General features: G+C 59.2%; 2 protein-coding genes across 2 annotated transcripts in view; one reads left to right on the forward strand and one right to left on the reverse strand.

The window, feature by feature from the left end:
- The first annotated feature begins 4,223 nt into the window (after positions 1 to 4,223).
- MPND (MPN domain containing) lies at positions 4,224 to 12,661 on the forward strand. The gene is made up of 13 exons (XM_041761916.1): positions 4,224 to 4,545; positions 4,633 to 4,943; positions 5,580 to 5,816; positions 7,414 to 7,546; positions 7,928 to 8,012; positions 8,223 to 8,319; positions 8,589 to 8,661; positions 9,251 to 9,327; positions 10,025 to 10,193; positions 10,278 to 10,348; positions 10,734 to 10,823; positions 11,475 to 11,567; positions 12,411 to 12,661. The coding sequence occupies exons 1-13, from the start codon at positions 4,539 to 4,541 to the stop codon at positions 12,495 to 12,497; spliced, it is 1,530 nt and encodes a 509-aa protein (XP_041617850.1). The 5' UTR covers positions 4,224 to 4,538; the 3' UTR covers positions 12,498 to 12,661.
- A 322-nt stretch (positions 12,662 to 12,983) lies between these two features.
- The window catches only part of SH3GL1 (SH3 domain containing GRB2 like 1, endophilin A2), a 32,393-nt gene continuing 25,624 nt past the window's right edge, over positions 12,984 to 19,752 (reverse strand). The window contains exons 2-10 of the mRNA XM_041761917.1: positions 18,588 to 18,656; positions 18,266 to 18,338; positions 17,243 to 17,386; positions 16,665 to 16,798; positions 16,346 to 16,504; positions 15,957 to 16,060; positions 15,080 to 15,204; positions 14,888 to 14,944; positions 12,984 to 14,422 (exon numbers count right to left, since the gene is read on the reverse strand). Coding sequence (XP_041617851.1) covers positions 14,226 to 14,422; positions 14,888 to 14,944; positions 15,080 to 15,204; positions 15,957 to 16,060; positions 16,346 to 16,504; positions 16,665 to 16,798; positions 17,243 to 17,386; positions 18,266 to 18,338; positions 18,588 to 18,656 — 1,062 coding nt within the window. The 3' untranslated portion in view covers positions 12,984 to 14,225. The remainder of the gene's footprint in view (positions 14,423 to 14,887; positions 14,945 to 15,079; positions 15,205 to 15,956; positions 16,061 to 16,345; positions 16,505 to 16,664; positions 16,799 to 17,242; positions 17,387 to 18,265; positions 18,339 to 18,587; positions 18,657 to 19,752) is intronic.

The raw sequence follows: 19,752 nt of genomic DNA on the forward strand, positions 1-19,752 counted from the left end.
TTTGCTTATTTAAATCTTTGATTTCGCTCATCAGCACAGTATACTTTTCTCATATGCGTCCTGTCCCTGTTTTGTTAGACTTACATCTAAGAATTTCTTTTTTCTTTTCCTTTTTTTTTTTGAGCAGTTTAAATGGCAATGCACTTTTCGTTCCAGATTTCACTGCTAGTACACAGTCGTGCAGTTGATTTTTTTTTTTTAGGTATACATTTAAAAAAAATTTTTTAAGTAACCTCTACACCCATGTGTTTCTCAAACCTATAATCCTGGGATCAAGAGTCCCATGCTTCACCAACTGAGCCAGCCAGGTGCTTCTATCTATCTATCTATCTATCTATCTATCTATCTATCTATCTATTATTTTTAAAAAGATTTTATTTATTTATTAGAGAGAGATAACACAAATAGGCAGAGCAGTAGGCAGAAGGAGAAGATGAAGCAGACTCCCTCTCGAGCAGAGAGCCTGACACAGGGCTCAAGCCTGGCTGAGATCATGACCTGAGCCAAAGGCAGAAGCCCAGTCAATTGAGTCACCCAGGTGCCCCCATATGAAAAGTTTTTATTTAAGGGGTACCTGGCTGGCTCAGTCAGTAGAGGATGCAACTCTTGATCATGCGGTGAGTTTGAGCCCCCCCCCCCCCGCCTTGAGGGGGCAGTAGATCGTACTTTAAAAAATCTTTAAAGTTTTGTTTAAATTCCAGTTAAACGCACATGTTATACTGGTTTCAGGTGTACAAGATAGCAACTCAACACCTTACAACACCCAGTTCTCAACAAGTGCACTCCTTAATCCCCATCACCTATTTCCTCCACCCCCACCCCCACCTCCACTGTGTTCTCTATAATTAAGGGTCTGTTTCTTGGTCTCTCTCTCTCTCTCTCTCTCTCTCTCTCTCTCTCAATGTCATCTATGAATCAATTGCTTCCAAACTCCCAGTACTGTTAATATTTTGCCCTCTTCCCATGAGCCACACCATAAGCATATAATAATAATGGAAAAGCTTGAAATATTATGAGAATTACCAAAATGTGACACCGAGACACAAAGTGAGCAAATGGTGTTGGAAAAATCGTGCTGCATGATTGTCATAAACCTTCAATTTAGTTTTTAAAAATGTGAAGCACATCAGCACGAGGTATTCCTGTACATTTCTTGGCATTTTCCATGTAGACCATCACATCATCTGAAAACAGGGCTGGTTTTCTGTCTTTCTTTCCAATTTGTATGCCTTTCATTTCCTTTTCTTCCCTTATTGCAATGGCTAGACTGTGTCAGTTACGGGTGCCCTGTTCCCTCTGCTATGGGGGAAAATGTTTAGTCTTTCACCATTAAGTAAAATGTTAACTGAAGATTCATGGATTTTCTTCAGCAAGTTGAGGTGGTTTCTGTCTTTTTGTAGTTTGCTAAGAGTTTGTATCATGCGTGGGTGTTGAATTTTGTCAAAAGCTTTCCTTGAATCGATTGAAATGCTCTTTCGACCTTTCATCCTTAGTTTGTGTGTTAGTTTTCTGTGACTGCTCTGGGCAAATTATCGTATATGTAAAGGCTTAAACAATACAGATATGTTACCCTACAGCTCTGTAGAAGTTGTATACGGATCTCACAAAGCTGATATCAAAGTGTTGGCAGGGCTGCATTCCTTTCTGAAAGTTCAAAAGATGAATGTATTTCCCTGCCTTTTCCAGCTTCTAGAAGCTTCTTGCATTCCTTGGCCCATGGTCCCCTTCCTCCTTCTACAAGACCAGAAATGCAGCTACAACCCTTACATCATATCACTCTGAATTTCTTCCGCTGTCACTTCTCTCTTCTGCGTCTAGGAAACTGTGATCACATTGGATTCACACAAATAATCCAGGATAATTTCTTTCAAGTCAGTTGATTAGCAATTTAAATTTCATCTGCACCTTAAATCCCCTTTGCCACATAGCCTAACATATTCACAGGTCCTGGGGATTATTAAAAAGATTTTATTTATTTATCTGTGAGAAACAGAGAGAAAGAGAGAGAGAGACAGAGACAGAGACAGAGACCCAGGCAGAGGGAGACCTGATGGGACCCCAGGATCATGCCCTGAGCTGAAGGCAGACGTTTTAACCCGCTGAGCCACCCAGGATGTGAACATCTTTAGGGAATCCTTACTCTACCTACCACAGATTGTTAAATATGATAGATAACGTTGATTCTTGAATACTGAACCAGCTCTGCATCCCTGGAGTAATCTCCCCCTCCATCATGGTGTGTAATTATGTTTATATGATGCCAAATTCTATTTCCTAATATTCTGTAAGGATTTGTTGCATCTGTTCACAAAGAATATGGTCTATAGTTTTCTTTTTTTCCTTCTTTCTCTTCTCTCTTTTCTTCTTCCTCTTTTTTTTTTTTTTTTTTAATGTTACCCTTATCGGGTGTTGCTATCAGGGTAATGCTAGTTTCGTAAAATGAATTGGGAAGTGTTCTCTCCTCTTCAACTTTCTGGAAGAGATTATTTATTTTTTTATTTGAGAGAGAGAGAGCAGAGAGAGCACACAAGTGGTGGGAAGGGACTTGACCCCAGGACCCTGAGATCGTGACCTGAGCCAAAGCCAGATGCTTAACCAATTGGGCCACCCAGGCGCCATTGGAAGAGATTATTTTAATTAATTAATTAATTAATTAATTTGGAAGAGATTATTTTAAAATGGTGTTAATTTCTTCTTTGAAAAAAAAAATTTCTTCTTTGAAACTTTGGTACAAATCTCCATCCCGCCTTGGAGATTTCTTTTGGAGGAGTTTTAAAATTACAAATTTAATTTCCTTACTTGCTATAGGGCTGCTTGGACTTTATACACATAGCAAAAATAGCCTTTGGAATCCATTAAAGGGGTGTGTGACTTGGCAACATCTCCACCTGATGAGCTCTTATAAGTTGATAACAATACCTGCCATAAAGGGGCGCCATAAATGGTTAGTGAGGTCACAGCAATTTATTTTGACTTTATTTACCAAAGGCAATGGGGAGCCATTTAAGGATTTAGAGCAGGGGAGGGAGGCGGCCACAGTCACATTTTCGTAAGATCCCTCTGGGGCCGTGGTGGAGACAGATAAGGAAGATGGAGGGTATGGAGACCTGAGGCCCAAGGCTAAGACCAGGGTCCAACTGGGAGAGGCCGGAGGTCTGGCCCAGGGTTTTGGGAACAGAGTCAAAGAGAATAGGAGCAAGGACATGGGGGAATAAACTGAGGTCAGAGCCTGGGGGTACTGGGAATGCCCGGTTGGTGGCTGGACCTGCGGTGGGAGGTGGGGGTGGTGTGGGGAAACGTGGGGAGGCATGGAGTTGACAAAAATTTGTCCAGCTCTTATTTTATTATTTTTAAAATTTCATTATCATTTTTTAAAAGACTTTATTTATTTATTTGAGAGAGAGGGAGAGGAAGCATGAGCAGGGGGGAGGGACAGAGGGAGAGGGAGAAGCAGGCCCTCTGCTAACGGGGCCTGATGAGGGGCCCAATCCAGGAGCCTGGGATCATGACCTGAGCTGAAGTCAGAGCCTTAAGCAAAGGAGCCACCCAGGCGCCCGCAGCTCTTCTTTCATTAGGTGTCGAGCCCTGTTCTCCAACAACCCCGACGTCGATATTATTATTGTCCCAATGGTGAAACACAGAGAGCCACATGGGCAGTCCCTGGGTCCCGTGGGACTCCAGACCACGCTCCCCGCACATCCCCGCCCCCACCCCGAGGCCCCGTCCCCCCTTGCAGACCGGCCGAGCAACCCCGCCGCCGGCTGAGCCCACCCTGGGCCCCCCGCAGCCTGGGGAGCCTCCATCCCGGGCTTCCCGCCCCGCCGGAGGCTGGGGACTCTCCATGCAGGGAAGTGTCGCTGCGCCCCGGGCCAAAAGTCCCGGGACAGGGACCGGGGACAAAGGACAGGGCTGCAGCAGCCCAGCGACCTGCCGGCGCTTGACCCGGGATCTGATTGGCTGGCGGAGGACCGGACCCTACAACTGAATGGCTACGTGAAGCCCGGGGGCTCCTGCTGATTGGCCGAGAGGACAAGCTTGGCGGAATTAGCATCTTAACACTGATTGGCTGGGGGAATCCGGCGGCTGCTGCCTATTGGTTAGAGTTTAAACGACCGTCTTCTAATTGGCTGTTGGGTCTGCTCCAACCGCGCAATCAGCTCGGGCTGGAAGGTAACCCTTTAGAGCCTGCGCCCCCGGGCGCCGTGAGTCGCTCTCCCGGCCTCAGTTTCCCTCCAGGTCTCAACGACCGAGGCCTCTGGCCCCTCAAGTGTCTCATCTCGTCCCCACAGTCCCCCGTGGCCCGCAGCTCCAGGCCTCCATCCACCCGGTCGGCTCGGGTGGAGCCACTAGTTCCCCGATAGCAGGGAAGCCCCGGGCCTCAGTTTCCCCGCGCGCCGCGGCAGGCCGAGCCCCCCGCCCGCCCCCAAGCCGCGGCACCTCCCCCTCGGGGCGGGGCCGTGTCACGTGCCAGGAAGAAAGGGCCCGCGGCTCGCCGAGCGCTCGGGGCGCCCGGGGCGCGGGGGTCCCCGGGGAGCGTCATGGCAGGTACGGCGGGGGCCGGGGGCCGGGGGGCGGGGGGCACCGAGGGGCGGCGGGGGCGCGCGGCCCGGTGCAGCCTGTCGCTGCCCGCAGCTCCGGAGCCGCTGTCCCCGGCGGGCGGCGCGGGCGAGGAGGCGCCGGACGAGGATGAGGACGAGGCGGAGGCCGAGGACCCCGAGCGGCCGGCTGCAGCGGGAGGCGCGCGCGGCGGCGGCGGCGGCGGCGGAGCAGGAGGCGGCGGCGGAGCAGGCGGCGGCGGCGGCGGCGGGCCCGGGGCGGGGGCGGGGGCGGGGGGCTGCGGCGGCCCGGGGGGCGCGCTCACCAGGCGCGCGGTCACGCTCAGGGTGCTCCTCAAAGACGCGCTGCTGGAGCCGGGCGCCGGGGTGCTGTCCATCTACTACCTGGTGAGCGCACCCACCCTCCCATCCCCGCGGGGGCAGGCCGGGGAAACTGAGGCCCAGCAGGAGCCCTTCTGGCTGGGCGACCCCGTTCACCCGGCGCCGGCTGCAGGGGGGAGGTGAGCTGAGGACAGCACCGCTCTCCCCGCGGGCGGCGTGACTTTGCTCAGCCTCTCCACATCCCAGTGTCCTCGTGCATACATTGAGATTTTTTTTTTCCCCCTCGCGGGGTTGTATGAGGATTAAGTGAACACGGCGCCCAGCGGGGTGCCCGCGACCCCTTGAGGGCCTTAGGGGTTCGTTGCTGTTGCTGTGAGTCTGTGAGTGGGAGCAGTTTATGGACCGAGGGCTTGCTGCGTGCCTGGCTGTGCGCTGCGTGTTAGGGATCGCGGAGACCCCGTCCCTGCCCTTTGGGGGCTCACAGTCCACTGCGGGGTGGGCAGGCCCAGAACTGGGCGCTTTCAGCCCAGGCCCATGAGGACTGAGAGTGGACATGCAGGTGCTGGGAGGAACGAGCCTGGAAGGCTTCCTGGGAGGGATGCTGTGGGCGGGACGGGTGCCCAGCCCTGGGGAGCAGCAGGTGGCAGGTGGGGGCCTTGGTGGGTAAGAGGCTCTGGGCCCAGCCAGGCCACTTTGCTGCAGGGAAAGAAGTTCCTGGGGGACCTGCAGCCCGACGGGAGGATCGTGTGGCAGGAGACCGGGCAGGTGTTCAACTCACCCAGCGCCTGGGCCACCCACTGCAAAAAGTTGGTGAACCCGGCCAAGAAGTCCGGCTGTGGCTGGGCTTCTGTCAAGTACAAGGGCCAGAAACTGGACAAATACAAGGCAGCCTGGCTCCGGCGACACCAGCTCCACATGCCCACAGCTGCTGCCGACGAGGTGCGTCCTTCGGCCTCCGGAGCAAGCTCTCCCTGACTCATTGTAGCGCCAGGAGTGCCCCGAGTGAGGACGCTGGAGCTGGGGCCCTGTGGGATGAGCAGGAGTTTGTCAGAGCAAGAAGGGAAGAGTTTTCGGAGGGAGGGGGTGGCACAGCAACGCCAGGTTGGTAGAAGCGACCCAGCGCCTGCGGACCCAGGATTAGCCGGTGCAGCTGGAGGCTCACATGCCTTAGGTAGCTGAGGGGACTGGAGACATTGGCAGGGGCCGGGTGGACTTAGCCAAGCACCCACTCCGGTCCTAAGTCGTGTCCGTAAGTAGAATGAAGATGATCACAGTCCCCGCATGTGTCAGATAGGTGCGTCTGGCTGGCAGGTCCGGAGCCTGTAGGGCCGCTGGCAGGCTGGAAAGAGGCGGGGAGGACTCGGGCTTTTACCCTGAGGTGGGTGGGAGCCCAGGGAGGCTGTGGGCAGAGGCTGGACGCACCTGACCAGGTGATCCTGACTCACGGACCCACGGGCGCCCCCTGGTGGCCACTGTATGCAGCACGGGCGAGGGGGGCGGCTGGGGACTGAACTGGTCCGGTGGGAGATGATGGGGTGCACCATCCTGACAATTGATGGCGGAAGACGTGGGCAAGTTTTGGCTGATTTTGAAAGTGGATCTCACGGGATTTGCTGCTGCACGAGACGTTGGTGTTAAGGGAGATTTTGTTCTGAGCAAGCGGATGCCTGGAGCTGCCCTCGGCAGAGGTGTGGGGATTGGGGAGGAGCAGGTGTGGGGGACAGTCGGTGGAGTGTGGCCGAGCTGCGTGAGGGACGCCCCGGAGCCCCCCCGGCAAGGAGGCCTCCAGGGTCAGCTGGACCCCGAGTCTGGAGCTGGTGAGGGGTGCCTGGAGACAGGACTGTGGGTGTCATCCTGGCATCGACAGGGGGAGAGCAGAGGAGACTGCCCCCGAGGGGTCCCAGCCTGGGCTCCGAAGGGGTGGGGGGTGGGAAACCGAGGGTGCCGGACAGCGGGGGAGGAACCCAGGTCCCTGAGGAGTTCCCAGGGGAAGGGGGACGGGCCAGTCAGTCCCTGCAGCGGCGGGGAGGATATGTGACTGTTGGATTTGGACCCTGGGAAGTCGCCCCAGCAGGAGCAGTTAGGGGAGATCAGGAGGAGAGATGGTTGAGAGCATCTGGTAAATAATCCCCTAGGCACGGGCTTGCCCCGAGAATTGGGTGGGCAGGCGGCGGGCTGCTTGCTTTGCAGAGATTCTCCCTTCTCCCTGATGCCCCCCCCCTGTGCAGCTGGAGGCCAGTGTCTGGTTTAAAGACGAGGAGAATAGAGCTCAGGGAGGTTAGGGCGCTTGCGGGAGGCCGCACGCTGGGAGAAGGCAGAGGCCAGGTGGGCCCCTCTGCCAGGCGCTCAAACATGCGCTGCGGCCGAAGCCTAGGCCGCTCCTGCTCGCTCCCGCCCTCTGGTGGGCATCCGGGGCGGCGGCAGGAACCTGGGGCTCGGCGGAGGCGTGGGCGGAGGCGTGGGTGGGCCGCGGTGGGGGGGGCGGCACCCAGCTGAGCGTCCTGCGGCCCTCCCCACCCCCACCCCACCCCACCAGAGCCCGGCCAGTGAAGGCGAGGAGGAGGAGCTGTTGATGGAGGAAGAAGAGGAGGAGGTGCTGGCGGGGGTCTCCACGGAGGACAAGAGCCGGAGGCCACCTGCCAAGGGACCCTTGGAACCTGCCCACACAGGTAAGAGGCCCGGGTCAGGCCTGGCCTTTTTCTCCGCGTTCCCAAGATGCCTGGCTGACGTCCTAGCCCGCTGCCTAATTTCTTTCCCACGCTGCCCAACTTCCATGCTCCCTGTAGGATTTCTCTGTCTCAGTGCCTGTTCCTTTGGCCCCCTGCCTGCTTCTCTAGGTCCTCACCTGATTTCCTAAGCCCTTCATCTGGTATTTTAATCTTTTTTTCCTACTTGTTAACCCGCCGCCCGATCTCAGTTCTGCAGCCTGATTTTTCAAGCGGCCTCTGGAGGGTTTTTTTTTCTTCCTTGGGCAGCCTGGTCTCTATTTTCCAGTTCTGGGCTGGGAGGGCTTGATTGCTGCCCTTTCCCCCTTGCCCCACATCCTGCAGAGGCCGTTCCCCCTGGGAAGCGGGTGGAAAACAAGATCCGGGTGCCTGTGCGGTACTGCATGCTGGGCAGTCGAGACTCCGCCAGGTCAGACACGCCCTGTGCCCGCCACGGACACGCACGTGTGCGCGCACACACACACACACCCCAGTGTACACGCGCTCTGCGGGAGTGGGTGGAGCGGGGGGCAGGAGTAGGGTGGGCTCTGGGCCTCCCCTGTGCACAGCTGGCTCTGGAGGCCCGGGGAGCCAGCTCGGGCGTGAGTGCCTGAACTCTGGGCCCCACTGGCTCCCACAGGAACCCCCACACCCTGGTGGAAGTAACCTCCTTCGCTGCCATCAACAAGTTCCAGCCGTTCAACGTGGCCATCTCCAGCAACGTGCTGTTCCTGCTGGTGTGTGCCCAGCCGCCACCCTGTCCCTTGCGGGCCGAGGGCCAGGCCTGGGCAGGTGGCTGGGCACCTGGGAGGGGTCCCTGGAATGGTAGCTCTGAGGGCATGGACCTGTCTGGCCTGTTCATTACTGGTATACAGTAGGCACTCAGTGTTGGATGAAGGAGGCTGGTGGGGCGGTCCTGGTACACCGCGAGGGCTCCGGCCCTGAGGATAGACATTTGGGGCCAGGCCACAGCCTGAGCCCTCTCCCGATGTCCATCCCCTCCCAGGACTTCCACAGCCACCTGACTCGCAGCGAGGTCGTGGGGTACCTGGGGGGCCGCTGGGACATCAACAGCCAGAGTGAGTATTTGGGGCAGGTGGGCAGGGGGGTGTTTGAGACCAGGTGGGCAGGGGGTATTTGGGGCAGGTGGGCAGAGGGGTGTTTGGGGCAGTGGGCAGGGAAGTGTTTGAGACCAGGTGGGCAGGTGGGTATTTGGGGCAGGTGGGCAGAGGGGTGTTTGGGGCCAGGTGGCAGGGAGGTGTTTGGGACCAGGTGGGCAGGGGGGTGTTTGGCGCAGGTGGGTATTTGGGGCAGGTGGGCAGGGAGGTGTTTGGGGCGGGACCCAGGTGGGCAGGGGGGTGTTTGGGGCAGGTGGGTATTTGGGGCAGGTGGGCAGGGAGGTGTTTGGGGCAGGTGGGCAGGGAGGTGTTTGGGACCAGGTGGGCAGGGGGGTGTTTGGGGCAGGGGGGTGTTTGGGGCCAGGTGGGCAGGTGGGTATTTGGGGCAGGTGGGCAGGGAGGTGTTTGGGACCAGGTGGGCAGGGAGGTGTTTGGGGCAGGTGGGCAGGGGGGCGTTTGGGGCCAGGTGGGCAGGGAGGTGTTTGGGGCAGGTGGGCAGGGGGTGTTAGGGCTGGGTGGGTGTCTACACCTTCTCCCCGCCTCTGTGCAGTGCTCACGGTGCTGAGAGCCTTCCCCTGTCGCAGCCGGCTGGGGGACGTGGATATGGCAGCCAGCATGGAAGAGGAGGTGAGGGGGGCACAGGGGGCCAGGGCGCTCCGGGGAGGGCTAGGGTGGACACAGCTGTTCTGGCCACCGGGTCCTGGGGGCTTGCACAGTGTCTGAGTTTAACAAGTGTGCAGATGAGTGTGCGTGAGCCCACGGCCCTGCATGCTCTGCACAGGCAGTCAGCACCCTTCCCTCTGGCACCCATTTCCTAGCCGTGCCTGGCAGGTAGTGACAGCCCAGCGAATGTTAGCTGCCACCCCAGTAGTGTTTTCTGACACGCCCACTGCCCGCTGGCACCCCCAGTGGCTCTTGGGGACAGGCGACTAGGGGTGGGTCCGGCCCACCTTTCTTGCTCCTGGGGCCAGCGCGGGGCTCTGCTTGCTGAAGCCCCGGGGAATGCCGGTCCTGCTCAAGGGCACACACGTCCACCCAGCTGTCCAACCATTCGAGTGCCTGCTGTGTGCCCAGAATTGTCCACGAGCTAGGGATACAGCAGTGCCCCCAATAAACTTGTGGCTTTGCTCCCTGACAGGTGCAGCTTTTTAACGTATTTGTTGACCGTGGCCCCCTTGAGGGTGGGCGCCGCTCTGTCTTGGTCCCCGCTGTGTCCCCAGGCCTGGTACACAGCAGGCGCGTCCGAAAAGTGGCCTCACGTGGGGACGGAGCTGGGCGGGTGCGCGGGCGGCTGGTTGAGCCCCGGCCTGGCCTGTGCCCCCAGATCTACCAGAGCCTGCTCCTGCGGGGCCTGTCCCTGGTGGGCTGGTACCACAGCCACCCGCACAGCCCCGCGCTGCCGTCGCTGCAGGACATCGACTCGCAGATGGACTACCAGCTGCGGCTGCAGGGCTCCAGCAACGGCTTCCAGCCCTGCCTGGCCCTGCTCTGCTGTGAGTCCCGCCGCCCCGCGCCCGCCCCTCCTGGGCCGCAGACCCTCCCTCCAGGCCCAGCGCCCGCTCTCTCTCCCCCTGCAGCCCCTTACTACTCCGGCAACCCGGGCCCCGAGTCCAAGATCTCCCCCTTCTGGGTGATGCCGCCCCCCGAGGTAGGTGGGGCTGCTGCCGGCGGGGGTCGGGGGGCGCGCCCCAGGCCTCAGTGTCTCCCGAGAAGCGGGAACAGAAGCCCTGCACCATCCGAGGTCCCTGAGGGACCTGGAAAGTCCTGGCCTCCAAGTGGGCCATCTGCCTTGCTACTAAGGCGGCCGCCTCCTCGAACCTTCGTCCACACGTCTGTGCTGGGGTCACAGACGGGCTTTGGAAAGCCATCCTCGGCCTCTCCTGCTGTGGGCAGGGCCACGTGGCCTTGAAGCCGGTGGCAGTGAGGAGCCAGGCCCGGAGTCTCGATTCTCCCTCGGATTGCGGGCCCAGGGCACATCCGTGTGGATGGGGTGCTGGAGGTGGCTGGTGGTGACCGGCGTGTGTCCCTGCCAGCAAAGGCCCAGTGACTACGGCATCCCCATGGACGTGGAGATGGCCTACGTCCAGGACAACTTTCTGACTAATGACATCCTTCATGAGATGGTGAGCTCACTCCCGGGCGGGGCGGGGCGGGGCCCCAGCTGGACGGGGGTGATACTGCAGGACTCCGGGGCGCCCAATGTGCCACATCAGGGCATGGGTCAGACTTCTCTCCTGCGGCCGAAACTCAAGTCTCGGATTCTTGCCCACCTCCTCCCTCCCCCCACCGCCGCCAGCCTCCTGGCTGTTCTGGAACTTGCTGGAGGTGCCCGGCCTCACACCTCTGCCCCTGCCACTGATTGTCCAAATGAAGACTCGTGAGGGACTTCAGCTGGCGCCCAGATGAATGTTTTCAGTGCCCAGGTCCCAACAGCCGTTTAAAAAGCAGCTAGTTGGTCACACCTGTGGGGTTGGGCTACACTGTGGCCTGGGATGAGGCTACGCGAGGGGGGCGGGGTTGCTCAGAGTCATGGGTGCCTCCCTCTTCGGGGTCCTTCCGCCTCCCCCTCCAGGGGCCTCCTGAAAGCTCCCTTAGTTCTCCCTGGAGATGCTCCTCAGCGGTCTCTCCGGGGTCCTGGGTAGCTCCTATATGCTGTATAGGCCTGGAAGCCCCATGAAGGGCAGCGGTGGTGTCTGGGCTGCTCGCTGCTGTATCCTGGGCACCCAGGACAGAGGATGGGAGCGAGGGGGACCCATTGGCCCCCTGTCCTGTAGATGCTGCTGGTGGAATTCTACAAGGGCGCCCCCGACCTCGTGAGGTTCCAGGAGCCCTGGAGCCAGGAGCACACGTACCTCGACAAGCTGAAGGTAAGACTCACACCCTCAGTCTCCCATAAAGCCCTTTAGGAAGACAGTTCTTGGGGAGCCCCCCAATAATCTAACCCTGGGCAGCCTGGGAAATAGTGCTGACCTAATTTCTTCCATAGAAAGTATCTCACCTGGCTTTTAAAGCTGCCAAGGAGCCTTGTTTGGTCACAGGTGGATGGTGACAGTGACAGGGAACCAGTATTAGGATGCAGATGAAAGCATAAAAGGTCGGAGCAGCTCTGCTGGGCCCCCACAGCATGGGTGCTGCAAGCGAGGGAGCAGGGAGCCTGTGGAAGGGGCTGTGTTCTGGTCCAGAGCCTCAGTGCCAGCAAAGTTGAACCAAGCAGAGAAGCTGGTGCACTGAGGGGTTTCTCCAGCCCCCTGGCCCTACCCTCAGGGGACACTTAAGGGCTTGGTGGCCTCGGAGGGTCTTACTTCCGGCCTGGAAGTCCTTCTCAGAAGGCATTTTCAATTGCACTTGGGAGAGAAAGGCCGTTTTGCATGCTTGCTTGTTTTGTCGAAACTTGAGTGGCCACAGCTTTGAGCTGCCATGGGTCCCCTCCACCCTGTCACTGGGCTGGTGGGGTGGGGGCGGCTCCCCACCCAGGTGAGAGCCCGGCAGGGAGGCCGCTGGGGAGAGAGCAGGATGTGGAATGTGCAGATAGAACCCCCTTTCCCCGCCAAAACCCAGAACATTCCACGAATGGGCCTCCTTTAAAAATAAAACCTCACTTTAGAACACATTGTGTACCTTGGTTAGTAAAACCCCTCTGCCCTCTGGGGGGTGGAGTGAGGCCAGGACCACTGGGCACAGCCCTGAGGTGTCAGCCCTGCTCGTTTCAGATCTCCTTGGCCAGCAGGACACCCAAGGACCAGGGCCTGTGCCACGTGCTGGAGCAGGTTTACAGCCTTCTCAAACAAGGGAGCTGAGGCATCGCCTCCGAGGGCCTGGGGGGCCTCTTGGTCAGACTCTGAACCCCAGTGGTTCCGGCTGAGGAGGAACGGGTCTGGGGTTTTGTTTGCAGCTATGCTGCTGTCCCTGTGCAACTCAGCTGCGCAGTGGTTGGGGCGCAGACAATAAAGGGAGAAACAAACATCCTGGGTGTGTGTGTCACCTGGGGATGCCTTCCCCTCCCTGCACTTGTCACCGGGTTCTTGGCTGGTATGGGAAGGATGCCTTTTGTGCAGCCATGGTGGCGTGGACTTCCTGGGGCTGGAGCTGCAGGGAGCTGTGGGGGATCTACTGCCGCGCCGGTGGCCAGCACATGACCACTGTCCCTCCCTGGCTTGTGGGGGGCTAGTACTCTCCCCGGAGTGGGCCCGGACAGGGGACCCTTCTGGAGAGCTGCGCATGTCTGGGTGAGCTTGGGGAAGCGCCACTGCCCCCCCCCCCCCCACCTTGCACCATAACAGACGTTGTAGAAAGAGACATTTAATACTTTTCTTAAAAAAAATTCAGGATTACATTTCAACCTGCCCTCGATTGTGACCAAGGCTACACTGCTCATCTTAGCTGGGATGCACGTGCGTCCCTCGTGGAATGGCAATGAGGGGAGCCTCAGGAGCAGAGCTTGGTGTCTCCGGGGCTTTGCTGGGTCATCAGAGAAGGGGAATGTGATCCAGTCCCGAAGTCCCCCGGTTTAGCCAATTTTTGGATGAGGCAAGACAGGAAGTGGAAGCAGGGCTGGGCTCTGCTGGTCAGGGCAGCTGCCTGCCTTGGTCTGAAGGGAGATGGCTACGGCCACCGGCTTAGGATGGGGGAGGTGCCTGTGACCCTCCTGAGGGGTAGTCCCAGCAACCAGGGGTCTGGGAACATTCACTCATCAAAGCCTTTGTATTTGACCTTCAGCAGAGCAGAGGCTGGAAGACTCCTGTGGTCCCGTTTGTGGTGCACACGTGAGTGCCGTGTGCATAGCTGGTGGTGGCAGCTCGTGCCAGAGAAACGTTCCGTGTGCTTGTCTGGGGTGGGGTACCCTACGTGTGGGAACAGAGGAGGGGGTGCGGGACAGGGTGGAGGGCACTGGTGTGCAGGGCTCAGTGCCCTGCAGGGAGAGACGACAGCAGCTCAAGGGCTGCTCAGGACAAGGCTGGTCTTTAGGGGAACCCTGAGAACCCCAGGATTGTCTCTCCCCAGGGAGGTGGCATCCGTGGGTGTGCCAGGGCCTGGGGAGCCCTGGAGTTGGGGCCAGGAAGGAGTGTTGGAAGGTAACTTAAAGACAGGGTGGTGAATCCTGGCCAGGGATCCTACTCAGAACAGCCAGTGGCACAGATGTTCCAGCTCATGCTGTTAAGGGCAGGTCTCCTGGCGGGTGGGGGGACCCCAAAAGAGGGGAGGAGGGAGGGGGGCCCACCTGGAGTTACCCATTCCTGGAGAGGTATTCCTGGGGGGCGGGAGGAAGTTAGTGTTTCTAAGAGCACCTTAGTGTTAGCCCCTTGGGGCCCTGGGCAGGAAACCTACTCCCTGGGCCCTGGACTGCTGCATGGAAAGGGGACTGTGGGTGACTGCTAGTGGAAGCGGGCCCCTGCCTCCCCGGGCCCCCTGCCCCCTGGCCGCCCCAGCGGGGCCTGCCTTCCCCAGTGGCCCCAGAAGCGCAGGCAGGCTCAGCCCTGGCTGCAGAGGCAGGTGGGATGCAGGCCGCCTGGACCGGGCTGACAGGGTCACTGAGGCAAGGGCACCAGCACCTCCACGTAGCTGAGGGGGAAGAAGCCCGACTGGCCGTGGAGCATGCCCTCGTACCAGTTCTCGTCGATCTGGTTGGTCAACGTGATGACGTCACCCTCGTGGAAGCCCAGCTCCCCGGCATTCTCAGGCTCAAAGTCGTACAGAGCTTTGCAGCTTGGCTGGTCCAGGGGTGCTGGGGGCAGGGGCTCGGCTCAGACCCCTGGCGCCCTCCCTGCCTGCCCACCCCACCCTCCCACCCGGGTCCCTGTGAAGGACAGGTGCTATTTCCTCTGTTGCCCATAGCCTTGTGAGAAAAGAGGGACAAAAGGGAGGGACACGGGCTCCATCAGTGGTCACCACAATGCTCCTGGGGAGAGCCAGGTATGCCCAATGGCATCAGGGTGACAGAATGACCAGAAGCCCTCAGGCTGCCTCTCGGAGAGCCTAGAGGCTGTTGGACACCCTGGGTGCTCACAGCAGGGCCCCACACAGATGGGAAGGCCCCAGCACCTAGCTCCTCCCCTGCCCGAGATGGGCCAAGAGGCCTTCTGCCAGAAAAGCGGAGAAGGGCCCTTCTGAACAGACTAGAAGGCAGTTAGACACGGAGGCGGGGAGCTTGTGAGGGCAGGGCAGGGTCTGTGCCCACAGGGACACTCACGCATGCTCCTACTGGGGGTCCGGATGGGCTTGTCAGAAGATCGGAAAGATGACGAAGCTGTGTGCAGACAAAGCAGAGAGGGTGGGCCGGGAAACCGGGGTTGGGCCCCTTCCCTAGAGGGAGTGGGGTGGGCCTGGCTCTGCAGTTTGGATGGAGCGTTGCACTGGGGGTGGCCCCCTCCCCACTTCTTACCTGGAATCTTGGGGGCCGTGGCACAGGGGAAGCCCCCATTGGACTGCTCAGGCTCCCCCAGGTCGAAGGGCTCCCGAGGCTTGGGCTTGTATTCCCGCTTGGGGCGAGAGGAGGCATCTCGCATCCTGTGTGCAGGGAGGAAAGCCGTGAGCAGCCAGCAGGGCCTGAGCGGTACATGCCAAGATGAAGGAACTTCTCCGTCCCTACTGCTGATGCTGCTGCCCAGGACTTGGGGTAGGAGGGTGGGCCCTGGACACAGAGGCCCAACAGGTCTAACCACAGGGCCCCCTAGTTGGGCAGCTCCCCCAGCTCAGGGCCTTCTCAGAAGCCGCCAAATGGCCAGATCCTGCCAAACCCTACAGCCCCCTTAGCATGCCCACCCCACCTGGGGACACGGCTGCTCAAGGTCATCTTTCTCAGGCCCTGGACTAGTGGACAGCTCTCAGAGGGGAGCCCTGTCTACCCTTGCGCTGTGTAGCCTACCTCCCCAGGCCCTGGGGTGCGGGAGGAAGTTAGTGCTCCTCCGTGGGGGAGGAGCTGAGCTCTGAACTACCTCATTCTCTGGCCTCCCAGCCTCAGGTCACTCCAGTCCTCCCCTCTGACAACTGCCACAAGCCTGATGAGGTCTTGCTGCTTCCCTGGAACCCCCACCCTGTGAGCGCAGTCTAAAGATTCTTTATGAAAAGAAGCCAGCCCCCCTGTTCTGACACATGCTCTGAGCAAGGCTGGACAGTTGGGGGAGGCTAGTGGTGGTGTCTTGGGAGCCCTGAAGGGCTGGCCCAGGATCCACAGGACTGACTCTAGGTTTTCAGGGCACCCCAACTCAGCACAAAGCAAGATGGGGCTCCCACATGGAAGGCCAGGGGCTGGAGCTCACCTTCGCTTGAGCTTGTCGGCCAGTTCGTCCAAGATCTGCACGGCCTGCCGGTGGTAGTCCAGCTGGGCGTCCACCAGCGCGCAGAGCTGGCTCACCTGCTCGATCTGCAAGTGACCAGCACGCTGAAGGGGCAGGCCTCCCTGTGACCCCTACCTCCAAGGCCACCTCTCAGAGAGCTGGGCCAGAGTGCTCCCAGCACAGGGGCCGGGCCCCCCTCTCCATCTGCCCACCCTTGTGCTGCAGCTGGAGTAGAGTGGACGATTTCAGGGGGCCGGGGAGACTGCCCCTTGGGTCTTGCAGCTGCCCCTTGGGCCTAGGAGCTGGGCATGCATGACTCCACCCACTGGTTGCGCTTCCTCGGGCTCCCCACCAGGAGGGCCCCAACGTACATCAGTCTCCAGGAGGTTGTGCATGCTGGTCTCAGCCACCTCCTTGGACTCTTCGAACTTCTCCAGGGCCTGGCGCAGCTCCTCATCGGGAATCCTGCCCTGTCGCTTCTTCTTGTAGTCAAAGTCCAGGCGGCGGCCCTCTAGCTTCTTCAGGTGGTGCTGCAGGAGAGGGAGGGCATTGGGACTATGAGGCAAGTGCTAGGGTCTGCACAGGGAGGACTGGCACGCTGGGCACGGTGTGTGGCAGGGGACAGGTGCTGGGGGGCCACAGGAGGATGGGCATGCGGGGCAGGGCAGGGTGCAGGTCGGGGGGCAGCACCTGGATCTCCTTCAGGTCTTTGTCGCACAAGTTCTGCAGGGGGTCGATGAAGTTCTGCTTGACCTCTATGTCCAGGGAGTCTTTCACCTCTGCCAGGCGCTTCATGGACTCCCCTGCGTCCAACAGGGCGTCCCCTACAGCAGGGCAGGGAGTGGGGGAGTAGCTGTCACGGGAGACCGTGGCCTGGGAGTCCAAGACACCCCAACTTCTAAACTGCTCTCTCATCCCATGGACCAGATGCCAGAATTCAGGACAAACCAAGGAACCCTAAAGTCTGAACCTGAGCCCGAGCAGCCAGGAGGAGCTGGTGATGACAAATATCAAACACCCTCTGCCCCCATTCCCTAGCATCAGTTCTGGCTTGAGAGGACAGGCCTTCCAAGGGGTCTTGGCCCTGTAGGCAACACCCCAACTCTCCATCCCCACAGAGGAAGGCTGGGTGTCCTTGGGAGCCTCTGTCACCCTCGTCCAGGGGATTACCACGCACTGCAGGAGGCTCTGGGGCAGTGGCATCCCGCCATCCAGTGGTAGCCACCCCAGCCCTGCAGCCCACCCGGCCGGCCCTCCACAGTCCTCACCGAAGTTGGACTCGCCACCCAGCTCCTTTCCGTGGCGGATCATGCACTCGCCCAGCAGGCCCTCTGACTGCGGGTAGCCAGGGTTCTTCACTTGCCCTCGGATTTTGGACACCGTGTTGAGCATTGTCAGCTTGGCCCGTGAAGCTGCAAAGGAACGGGCCAGGTAGGTGTGCAGCCAGTCTGTCAGGAAGCCACCAGGCCTGCCCTTGGCCAGAACTGCGGGCTGCTCCCCTCTCTGGGTTCCTCCCTCTCCTCAACACCCTGATTTCTAAAGTGCAGCCCTGGCCCAAAGAATCTTGGTTCCTATGCCTGCTTGGTTCCAGCCAGGCTCTGAGAACCTCCTGCATAGACTTCCGTCCTCTGGACCCCTCTGGGCCTCCTCGTCCTGGAGCACAGCTCTGATCACAGAAGCTCCCTTCCCTGGCCTGCGGAGTAGCACCCCAGGGCGGAGGGCAGGTACAGGCATGTCCAGGTGCCCCAGACATAGCCCTCCACCTGGCGTGGGGGGAGGAGCTGAGCACTTGCCTTTGCCTGCTCAGGTTGGTCCCTGGCACAGGCCTCAACGGGAACTGGCTGGTGTTACTGCCTGTCCCACACCCATCACCTCCTGCTCGGATTTGGATTTTCCTTAGGGAAAAGTCCCCATCTCTCTCTCTCAGACTAGGTGACTCCCACCTCATGCTCCAAGGGTGGGCAGACAGCTGGGGCCAGGCAAATGGGTGGGCAACCTGTTCTGATGGATCCAATGGGTTGCTTAGGTGGAAAGACGCTCTTTTCTTCCGGGACTATTAGCTGTAAGGGTGACTTCACACTAAGGCTGCCATACAGAATGAGAGCTGCCTCATGAAATAGAAAGGAAATGCAGGACTCTAGGGATATCCTCTGGACCCTTGGATCCAGCCACCCATGAAACCCGCCTGCCTATCCCTGGCCATTTCAGTTCTCTGAGCCCATACATTCCTGTTCATGCTCCAGAAGATTGCTGGTTGACATAGGCCCCTCCTGGCTGGCTGGCCCCCCTACCTGGGTTGGGCTGCAGGTACTCAATGGTTCTGGCCAGCACTTCTGTCACAGCCTTGCTGGTAACATCCACCTTCTGTCAAGAGAGGCAGTGTGTGGGGTTTTGTAACCATTGGGAAGCCAGAGGCCAAACCAGGAGTCCCTGGACAGCCCTTGCCCTGCACCCCAGAGCCCACACAAGAACCGCGTGCTGCTCTGAGGGCTGTTGTCTGCCCTGCCTCCCAGGGCTGGGGGGTATCCATCCATCTACGAGCCCCACCCATGGCCCAGCTATAGCACTGCCGTGGCCCATGAGGGTAAACAGTGCTGGGCATCAGACTGGTACCTTCTCCATCTCTTTGAAGTCTTCATCAAGCTTGGTCCCTTCAGCCCCTCCGACCTTCTCACTGACCAGCTGGGGGACAGAAGGAGGGAAAACAGTGTGAGCTTCAGATGAAGAGGAGCCCTGAATATGCCGTCTAGCCATGTCCACTGCCAGTGGGAGCATGTAGAAGGGTCAGCTCGTCCATATCGGCTTCCCAGGGATGCAGCTGATGACCAGATGGGTGGCTGAGCAGGGCCCTGGTTCCAAACCCACACCCTCCTTCCAACCCAGGGTGGGGGGAAAGGAGCTCCTGCTGGAAGCCTTCCCTGGCCAAGCAAACCCCTCGAGTGCCCACCACCCCTGGAGACCTGCCTGGGGGCAACCACAGTTGAGTGATGTCCCCTCTCAGGGCTGAGGTGCCCACACCCAGACAGTGATGCCGCCCTCCCCCGCCCCTGGCTGAAATCAGTTCAGCTTCAGGTGTGGCAAAGAGGTTCACCAGAGCCTCTTCCCCCAGGGATCTCACACTTTCTTTTCCCCACTGAATTCCTGCCTCTTTGGGAAGGAATCCTGTGAACCCAGGGGCCAGCACTTCCTCAAAATACATTCTCCCTGGGCACCTCTGGGAAACAAGCAGGTCCGTGGTGAGGAGGAAGTTCTGTGGCTGAAGGGACTGAATGGACATGGGGATGACCCAGTCCACAGCTTTGTGAACGCCCCCACCCCCCTCCAGCAGGATCCAGAGGAGACAGGGCCTTGTGCTCCAGTGGGTTTATACCTGGCTGAGCCGCAGGTGTAGGAGAGCTAAAACCACCGCAATGGGGGGACAGGAAGGAAGCAGGGTCTGCCCAGTGACTGCTGCCACCTGCAGCAGCTCGGGTCATGCACTATCCTCTAGAGGACCTTGTGGGACGGGCAGAGGCTGCCCTCCTGCTTCTGCTAACCGCTCCATAAGGAAAGACCCTGGTCTCTCCCTGGGCATTTATGGGCCGTCCCAATTTATTTCATGGGACAGTTTCACTTCTTTTAATGATGGTAAAACAGGACATTCTCAAATTCAGTGGTTGCCAGAGAGGGAAATGAGTGCACTGCCTGACGTGAGATGAGACTCTTCTGGTGAACTAGGAGGGAGCTGAAGCGTAGGTGCTCAAAACCACACCTTCCGGGGCCCCGGGGCTGATGGCCT

Source organism: Vulpes lagopus, chromosome 7, assembly GCF_018345385.1.
Source record: "Vulpes lagopus strain Blue_001 chromosome 7, ASM1834538v1, whole genome shotgun sequence".
Taxonomy (NCBI): domain Eukaryota; kingdom Metazoa; phylum Chordata; class Mammalia; order Carnivora; family Canidae; genus Vulpes; species Vulpes lagopus.